This window comes from Montipora foliosa, unplaced genomic scaffold, assembly GCF_036669935.1.
Source record: "Montipora foliosa isolate CH-2021 unplaced genomic scaffold, ASM3666993v2 scaffold_485, whole genome shotgun sequence".
Lineage (NCBI taxonomy): Eukaryota > Metazoa > Cnidaria > Anthozoa > Scleractinia > Acroporidae > Montipora > Montipora foliosa.
The window spans coordinates 25001-35000 of record NW_027179795.1 but is presented as its reverse complement, the minus strand read 5'-3'; the positions used below and the strand labels follow the sequence as shown (position 1 = coordinate 35000).

The 10000-nt window shown below is 39.2% G+C and overlaps 3 protein-coding genes across 3 annotated transcripts in view; 1 reads left to right on the top strand and 2 right to left on the bottom strand.

Annotated features, from left to right (window-relative positions):
• Window positions 1-92: 92 nt before the first annotated feature.
• On the bottom strand, window positions 93-1210 carry LOC137989988 (uncharacterized). The gene is made up of 2 exons (XM_068835547.1): window positions 877-1210; window positions 93-707 (listed from the first exon to the last, which is right to left on the bottom strand). Exons 1-2 carry the CDS (start codon window positions 1051-1053, stop codon window positions 171-173), a joined length of 714 nt encoding a protein of 237 aa, XP_068691648.1. The 5' UTR covers window positions 1054-1210; the 3' UTR covers window positions 93-170.
• A 4451-nt stretch (window positions 1211-5661) lies between these two features.
• Window positions 5662-6787, bottom strand: LOC137990000 (uncharacterized). The gene has a single exon (XM_068835557.1). It carries the CDS (start codon window positions 6776-6778, stop codon window positions 5804-5806), a length of 975 nt encoding a protein of 324 aa, XP_068691658.1. The 5' UTR covers window positions 6779-6787; the 3' UTR covers window positions 5662-5803.
• Window positions 6788-8156: 1369 nt separating this feature from the next.
• The window catches only part of LOC137990004 (uncharacterized), a gene marked incomplete at its 3' end in the record, with an annotated part of 1944 nt that continues 100 nt past the window's right edge, over window positions 8157-10000 (top strand). The window contains exon 1 of the mRNA XM_068835558.1: window positions 8157-10000. This exon is cut by the window's right edge and continues 100 nt beyond it. Within this exon, the coding sequence (XP_068691659.1) occupies window positions 8460-10000 (1541 nt within the window).

Sequence of the window (10000 nt, the reverse complement as noted above, 5' to 3'; positions counted from 1 at the left end):
TTATATCACGTCTACTTTATTGAATGAACTTTAAAAAAAAAGTTTTGAACTTTGATGCTAGCAAAAAAGTGTAATGTTTCAAGTTCTCAGACATTAACGAAGCACGAAAAAAAGAAATTACTCAGACATTAAAATCACGCCTACTTTATTGACTAACGCTTTTCTTTTTATTAAAGTAACTGCTCATTGGTGGCCAAGGTGTTTACCAAAGCCCTTGTCTGGCACTTGTATGAAAACGTGAACGTGGATCTGGGATCTTTCTTGTAGATTTTTCCTCTGTAGGTAGCGTAGCCAAGTTTTCCCATGGCGATTGCTATATCGTTAACCAGGATCGCGAGTTTATTTGACAGCATCTTTTCGTCGTCGCACGGTGGCTGGCTGGTGGACGCCTGCGACGTCGCCGTGTTGGACTCGAAGCCAAATTTGTCCAGTTGTAGCTTTGCCGCGGTCAGACGTTCGATTGCTTTCAGCAAGGACGCGTGAAACTTCTGATTAACCAGGGTCACTCGCAAGACGTTTTCACTGCCACAATCGTCTAACTCCTGGGTGCATAAGCAATCCTCACCGATCAGCTTCCTGGCCTCGTCTCTGTAGGAGTGTTTGTAAGATGATCTCACAAGGTCTCGCATGAAAGGATTTTTATGATCTTTGAACACTTTGTAAAGTTCTGCCGTGGCTGGAGATTCCTTTCCATCCTGGAACTGCACCTGACGAATACAAATTAAATGGAACAATGTCTCAGAACATTTTCACGATTTGTTTTGCTACCTGCAGCACTGTGATTGTGCTTGTTCCTTTTCTTTTTATCTCGCTTTACCTTGGATTGCTAGACACATCTCAAGGAGAGCTCTCAAAGAAAGATACGACATTCGTTACCTGGGTTGCTGTGACATCCAGTCCGCCATTTAGCAGGGCCTTGTGAACCGAAATTGGGCTGGCAGGGGCGCCATTTATTGTAGTCAACGCGACCCAGTATGAGATTGCGGGGCACAGTGATTTGTTTATACTCGTCAAGTTCCCTTCGAGCCACTGTTGCGTCATGGAACTTGGCATGTCATCGCCAGAACTACTCTCATCGTCTGTTTCTTCGTTGATGCAACAGTGTTTCTTCTCTTGGCTCGAAATGGCGCTAAAGAAAAACGCTGCGTTGTGGATACCTGAAACACAGCACAGTCAAATGCGTTCAATTTCATTTTTGATACTTAAAATGTTCTCCAAATTTCCTCGGAAACAAAGGTATTCCAATAAATACTGACCTGAAATAGCATTGTCGCATGAATCACGTTTGCTGCAAATAGAAGTCCACGCCCTGCCCAAATCTTTATCTTTTGCTTTAAAAATACATTTTGCGCTTATGATGCTGCACCTTCCGCTGATAACTGGTAAGAGATAACACAATGCAGCGCTCTTTATCCCTTCACTATTTAGCTGTCGGCACGGTTGTCTTGTGCGCTGCATTTTCTCCTGTAGCTCAGATGTTGTAAAATGGTTGCGTCTCTTATATAGTGGATCAAAGCAGTGAAATGGTTAGGGCTAGGGTTATCGCTCTTTATCCCTTCACTATTTAGCTGTCGGCACGGTTGTCTTGTGCGCTGCATTTTCTCCTGTAGCTCAGATGTTGTAAAATGATTGCGTCTCTTATATAGTGGATCAAAGCAGTGAAATGTTGATGCATAAATTGGAAAGCGCTGCCCGTGATAATAATGATCAACGATGCACGAGAGTTTACTATTTCTTTGTCATGTGTTCACTTGCAACTTGTCGTCAAATAGGTGTCACACATCATGTAACTGTCGAATGGGTGTGAAAAGGGGCGTTTCTATTTTTGTACCTTAAGTACGTTTGACTACCAATCCAGCACAATGATGTTGTTTCCCACGGGAAACCCAAAGAAATAACAGATCAAGTCAATGAAACACAACATCGATACGATCGCTTGGCTTGTTTACTCAGTCGAGCCACTCCTGTTGACCCAGCATGGTTTTTGCGATTTAACACTTTTCCGAGATAAACTCGCCATCTAATCAAGGAAATCCAAAGCACAAACAATGCAATCAAGGCTGTTATCGTAAACGGGTAATAGCTCTCTTTGTTGACAATAATTCACAGAAACAACGGGAAACCTGACACATTTTGTGCAGTGATTTAGGACTAAATTTTAACAGGAATGCATTTAGGATGTTGCTTATGGCAATCCTTCCTCCTTTGTTCACGTCACTGAGATCAGGCTGAGTGACACATGTTTGTAATCTTAGCAACGTGTTACTGGATATTGAAAAGTTATCAGATCTCTGGCAACGAAGACGACATCGATGCAAAAGAGCAAAATTTCTGTCATCAATTAAAATGAGTTACACTATTCGTCCTAACAAGCCACTAACAAGTAACTGTGTCCGCAAAAACCGTCCTTTTCTGCGTATGTTGAAAATTTGGTTGAATAAAATCTTGTGTATTTCTGCTTGTTTGCTGCAAAAATTGGGTTTCATTACCTCGGTGTAAAAACCTGTGAAACTCTTTCTTTGTTTTGTTAGCTCGTGGTAGGGTTAGGTTATTGTTTGATGTTTTTTTGCTCTTTTGTTTTCCTTTGTGCTACGTCATCTGTGAGTTTCACAGATTTTTACACCGAGAATGAGCCCAAAAATTAAGCTAAGCCAGTGAAGCACCACGTGTCCGGGAGATCTGGAAAATCCGCCTTTTTTTGTGCACGCCGAAAGCGCTGTTTGACTAAAATCGTAACATGAAGGCTTGACTGCTGATAAAACTCAAGCCGAACCAGGAAAGAAACTTGTGTCCGGGAAATCCGGAAAATCCGTGTTTTCCGTGCCTGCCGAAAAGTTCTTAGAATGAAATCAAAAAAAAAAAAATGAAATAATAATAATAATAATAATAATAATAATAATAATAATAATAATAATGAAATCAAAGGCATTAAGGAATGATCGCTGATAATACTCAAGGCGAACAAGGGAAAAGCCTTGTGTCCGGGAAATCCGGAAAATCTGCGTTTTCCGGGCATGCCGAAAAGTTCTTAGAATGGAATCGAATAATAATAATAATAATAATAATAATAATAATAATAATAATAATAATTATTATTATTATTATAATGAAATCAAAGGCATTAAGGAATGACCGCTGATAAAACTCAAGCCGAACCAGGGACGAAGCTTGTGTCCGGGAAATCCGGAAAATCCGTGTTTTCCGTGCATGCCGAAAAGTTCTTAGAATGAAATCAAATAATAATAATAATAATAATAATAATTATTATTATTATTATTATTATTATTATAATGAAATCAAAGGCATTAAGGAATGACCGCTGATAAAACTCAAGCCGAACCAGGGACGAAGCTTGTGTCCGGGAAATCCGGAAAATCCGTCTTTTCCGTGCATGCCGAAAAGTTCTTATAATGAAATCAAATAATAATAATAATAATAATAATAATAATAATAATAATAATAATAATAATAATGAAATCAAAGGCATTAAGGAATGACCGCTGATAAAACTCAAGCCGAACCAGGGAAGAGCCTTGTGTCCGAGAAATCCAGAAAATCCGTGTTTTCCGTGTCTGCCGAAAAGTTCTTAGAATGAAATCAAATAATAATAATAATAATAATAATAATAATAATCATAATAATAATGAATGAAATCAAAGGCATTAAGGAATGACCGCTGATAAAACTCAAGCCGAACCAGGGAAGAGCCTTGTGCCCGGGAAATCCGGAAAATCCTCCTTTTCCGTGCATGCCAAAAAGTTATTGGACTGAAATCAATGTTATTAAGGAAAGACCGTTGACAGAACTCAAGCTGAACCAGAGAAGAGCCTTCTCACCGGGAAATCCGGAAAATCCGTCTTTTCCGTGCATGCCAAAAAGTTATTCACACCACAGGTAAACAATTTTGGTGATTACGGAAAATACGGATTTTACGGATTTCCCGGAGATATGAATATTTAATGATTAAACTTGCAGTAACGACTGACTGCTGTCTGTGACAAACTTTTACTTGACCACGGAAAATACGGATTTCACGGATTTCCCGGAGATATGAATATTTAATGGTGAAACTTGCAGTAACGACTGACTGCTGTCTGTGACAAACTTTTACTTGACCACGGAAAAGACGGATTTCACGGATTTCCCGGAGATATGAATATTTAATGTATTCTAATATAATATATTACTTCTCTTTTTTTCTGTAAGTATCTATATATATATATATATATATATATATATATATATATATATATATATATAGATACTTACAGAAAAAAAGAGAAGTAATATATTATATTAGAATATATTAACATGGAATAACATTAAATATTCATATCTCCGGGAAATCCGTGAAATCCGTCTTTTCCGTGGTCAAGTAAAAGTTTGTGACAGACAGCAGTCAGTCGTTACTGCAAGTTTAATCATTAAATATTCATATCTCCGGGAAATCCGTGAAATCCGTATTTTCCGTGGTCAAGTAAAAGTTTGTCACAGACAGGAGTCAATCGTTACTGCAAGTTTAATCATTAAATATTCATATCTCCGGGAAATCCGTAAAATCCGTATTTTCCGTAATCACCAAAATTGTTTACCTGTGGTGTGAATAACTTTTCGGCATGCACGGAAAAGGCGGATTTTCCGGATTTCCCGGTGAGAAGGCTCTTCCCTGGTTCGACTTGAGTTTTATCAGCAGTGAATTCTTAATTCCATTGATTTCAGTGCAATCACTTTTTTGGCATGCACGGAAAAGACGGATTTTCCGGATTTCCCGGACATAAGCTTCTTCTCTGGTTCGGCTTGAGTTTTATCAGCGGTCATTCCTTAATGCCTTTGATTTCATTTGTTATTATTATTATTATTATTATTATTATTATTATTATTATTATTATTTGATTTCATTCCAAGAACTTTTCGGCATGCACGGAAAAGACGGATTTTCCGGATTTCCCGGACACAAGCTTCTTCCCTGGTTCGGCTTGAGTTTTATCAGCGGTCATTCCTTAATGCCTTTGATTTCTTTTATTATTATTATTATTATTATTATTATTATTATTATTATTATTATTATTATTTGATTTCATTCCAAGAACTTTTCGGCATGCACGGAAAAGACGGATTTTCCGGATTTCCCGGACACAAGCTTCTTCCCTGGTTCGGCTTGAGTTTTATCAGCGGTCATTCCTTAATGCCTTTGACTTTATTATTATTATTATTATTATTATTATTATTATTATTATTATTATTATTATTATTTGATTTCATTCCAAGAACTTTTCGGCATGCACGGAGAACACGGATTTTCCGGATTTCCCGGACACAAGCTTCTTTCCTGGTTCGGCTTGAGTTTTATCAGCGGTCATTCCTTAATGTCTTTGACTTTATTATTATTATTATTATTATTATTATTATTATTATTATTATTATTATTATTATTTGATTTCATTCTAAGAACTTTTCGGCATGCACGGAGAACACGGATTTTCCGGATTTCCCGGACACAAGCTTCTTCCCTGGTTCGGCTTGAGTTTTATCATCGGTCATTCCTTAATGGCTTTGATTTCATTCATTATAATTATTATTATTATTATTATTATTATTATTATTATTATTATTATTATTATTATTATTATTATTATTATTATTTAAAACATAAAACTATAAAAGTTAGAGATAACAAGTTAAACCGACGTTTCGGAGTAGACATCACTCCATTATCAAGGTAAAAATGTTCTATGATGCTAAAATTACAGTATTAAAAACGATTGACGCTAAGAATTAACATAATAAGCACGTGCGAAATTGGCTATAAGAATACTTTAGCACGAATGGAATCCGATTGCACATTGAGGCTAGGCTTAAGTGTTCTTATAAATAACATTTCAAACACTAAGCAATCAAATTTGTTTTTACATTTTTTGAGCACCTCAAAGCGTTTAAGCAGGTCCCGAGGGATCGACCCGTGTGCGTTCTTATAGTGTCTGGCAATAGCCGAGGACTGTTGCTTATGTCCCTTTACACGATTGTGTAAATGTCCGCGTGTGTAGCCTACATAACCTTCATCACAAAGGTCACATTGAAATTTATATACAACACACTGCTGATTTATGATCGGCGGCTTTGCCTCTTTCACTTTCAGTTCCTGTTCAATTTTTCTGCTGGTAAATACAGGCTGGATGGTTTTGTTTACTTTCAGGCTCAAATCCTTAAGTTGTTTTTTTACAAATTCTGCTGAGTTTTGGTCTTTAAATGGCAAGACTACTCGAACCATGTTATCCGTCTCTTGGGCTGTTGATAAAGGTCGCGGTTGGTCGCAGACCTTTGAGTCAACAAAGCGTTTGATAGTGGAATTTACGAGTTGTTTCGGGTACTTTAGGCGTGAGAAAACTGACTTCAAACGGTCACATTCGTCTGAGAAGTGTGACCAAGAAGAAGATAAACGGTGTGCTCGATCGAGCATAGTTCTCAGCAAGCCATTCTTGTACCGATTGTCAACATTGCTCTGAAAATGCAGAAGGAGACCTGAATTCGTGGGTTTTACGTAGACCTTTGTCTCTATCCGGGGAGATCGATTCAGTAACTGAGTTCCCAGAAATGGCAACATACCATTGCTTTCAGTTTCCATGGTGAATTTTACGGATGAATGGGCAAGGTTTAATGTGTCTAGAAAGCTAGATGCTGCCGCCATATTCGGCATGATGGTCAGGGTGTCGTCTACATATCTTCGATAGAACGAAGGGAGTTTTCCTTGTCGTTCGAGGTTTTCTTCGATTGAGGTCATGAAAACATTAGCGAGCAAGGGGCCAAGGGGAGAACCCACGAATTCAGGTCTCCTTCTGCATTTTCAGAGCAATGTTGACAATCGGTACAAGAATGGCTTGCTGAGAACTATGCTCGATCGAGCACACCGTTTATCTTCTTCTTGGTCACACTTCTCAGACGAATGTGACCGTTTGAAGTCAGTTTTCTCACGCCTAAAGTACCCGAAACAACTCGTAAATTCCACTATCAAACGCTTTGTTGACTCAAAGGTCTGCGACCAACCGCGACCTTTATCAACAGCCCAAGAGACGGATAACATGGTTCGAGTAGTCTTGCCATTTAAAGACCAAAACTCAGCAGAATTTGTAAAAAAACAACTTAAGGATTTGAGCCTGAAAGTAAACAAAACCATCCAGCCTGTATTTACCAGCAGAAAAATTGAACAGGAACTGAAAGTGAAAGAGGCAAAGCCGCCGATCATAAATCAGCAGTGTGTTGTATATAAATTTCAATGTGACCTTTGTGATGAAGGTTATGTAGGCTACACACGCGGACATTTACACAATCGTGTAAAGGGACATAAGCAACAGTCCTCGGCTATTGCCAGACACTATAAGAACGCACACGGGTCGATCCCTCGGGACCTGCTTAAACGCTTTGAGGTGCTCAAAAAATGTAAAAACAAATTTGATTGCTTAGTGTTTGAAATGTTATTTATAAGAACACTTAAGCCTAGCCTCAATGTGCAATCGGATTCCATTCGTGCTAAAGTATTCTTATAGCCAATTTCGCACGTGCTTATTATGTTAATTCTTAGCGTCAATCGTTTTTAATACTGTAATTTTAGCATCATAGAACATTTTTACCTTGATAATGGAGTGATGTCTACTCCGAAACGTCGGTTTAACTTGTTATCTCTAACTTTTATAGTTTTATGTTTTAAGAAATCTCTTTTAATACGATTTTTAAAACGGGATAATCAACTACACTTGTTTAGAAGACTCGAACAGTGTAGCAAGAAACAGATTAACTGCGATGGCTCGATTGAATTTCTTCGACTCTGTCAGAATTTCGAGCTTACACCAACTTTCGCCAAGATTGACAAAGAAAGGAGTTCTAAATGGAGGCAGTCATCAGCAGCCTTCGAAAGGAACGTCATTTCCGAAGAACTCAAAGAAAAGATCAAACTAAGTGCAGCTCTTAAGTGCGAAATCAACTCCATCTACGATGAAATTCGCCGAAGCTGCAGCGTGTTCCGGTACATCTGTATTTTACACACAATAGTAAACCTCAGAAACAAATACTATCAGGAGGTAATGAGCACTCATACAAAGAAGATCGCAAGATTACTCTACAAAGAAACGGATGTGGACGAGCATATTCACAACATATCGTCCTACGAACTTTCTTTTTTCCAGAAACTGGTTTTATGTCGGGGTTTGAAATTCGCCTTTCCACAACGTGTGTCACCGATTGAAGTGAAAGCAAGCTTCGAGAAGGTTTACTGGTGTCTTGAACCTCATCTTGGAAGTGATGATTTGAAAGAATTGGCGGCCGCAACCCTACGATCCGTAGCACTGAACTACATCCAGCGCAAAGTACACAAACCTCCCAAGACACTCCTGCTTGCCATCGAACAATTGAAGCGTCGCGACGACATCATCATTACCAAACCAGATAAGGGTTCGGGAGTGGTCGTAATGGACAAGTCCGAATATTTACGCCTATTATCTGAAGCTTCCATCAATGACGCAAGTAAATTTCGGCCTGTTCCCCTGGAAAGGCCTCCAAGTAGAGGTAGACCACCAACTTATTACCACCCTCTTCTAAAGAAAGAGAAAGATTTAGACTCTACTGTCCGTCGAATTCTGCCCAAGCCCATTGCGGAGACTGTGTGCCCTACAGGCTCCAGATTAGCCCATTTATATGGGTTACCAAAGACACACAAGGAGAACTTAGCGATGCGCCCTATTCTATCAGCAAAGCAAACATACAACTACGCGCTGGCTAAATGGCTTGACACTAAACTTAAGCCTTTGTCTTTGAATCGGTACACGGTATCTGACATATTTGAATTTACGAACGAAATTCAAAACATGGAAATAGCAAACGGTGACATTCTGGTTTCGTATGATGTGTCTTCCCTATTCACAAACGTACCCTTGGATGAAACGATAGAGATACTCGCGAACAGAGCTTTCACCAACAATTGGTTTAACGTAACGTACGACTTGAATTTGACGAAAATGGACCTTGTTGACCTTCTCAGAGTAGCTACAAAAGAACAACTTTTCCAATTCAATGGAGCCTTGTATGAACAGACTGATGGTGTGGCCATGGGTTCTCCCCTTGGCCCCTTGCTCGCTAATGTTTTCATGACCTCAATCGAAGAAAACCTCGAACGACAAGGAAAACTCCCTTCGTTCTATCGAAGATATGTAGACGACACCCTGACCATCATGCCGAATATGGCGGCAGCATCTAGCTTTCTAGACACATTAAACCTTGCCCATTCATCCGTAAAATTCACCATGGAAACTGAAAGCAATGGTATGTTGCCATTTCTGGGAACTCAGTTACTGAATCGATCTCCCCGGATAGAGACAAAGGTCTACGTAAAACCCACGAATTCAGGTCTCCTTCTGCATTTTCAGAGCAATGTTGACAATCGGTACAAGAATGGCTTGCTGAGAACTATGCTCGATCGAGCACACCGTTTATCTTCTTCTTGGTCACACTTCTCAGACGAATGTGACCGTTTGAAGTCAGTTTTCTCACGCCTAAAGTACCCGAAACAACTCGTAAATTCCACTATCAAACGCTTTGTTGACTCAAAGGTCTGCGACCAACCGCGACCTTTATCAACAGCCCAAGAGACGGATAACATGGTTCGAGTAGTCTTGCCATTTAAAGACCAAAACTCAGCAGAATTTGTAAAAAAACAACTTAAGGATTTGAGCCTGAAAGTAAACAAAACCATCCAGCCTGTATTTACCAGCAGAAAAATTGAACAGGAACTGAAAGTGAAAGAGGCAAAGCCGCCGATCATAAATCAGCAGTGTGTTGTATATAAATTTCAATGTGACCTTTGTGATGAAGGTTATGTAGGCTACACACGCGGACATTTACACAATCGTGTAAAGGGACATAAGCAACAGTCCTCGGCTATTGCCAGACACTATAAGAACGCACACGGGTCGATCCCTCGGGACCTGCTTAAACGCTTTGAGGTGCTCAAAAA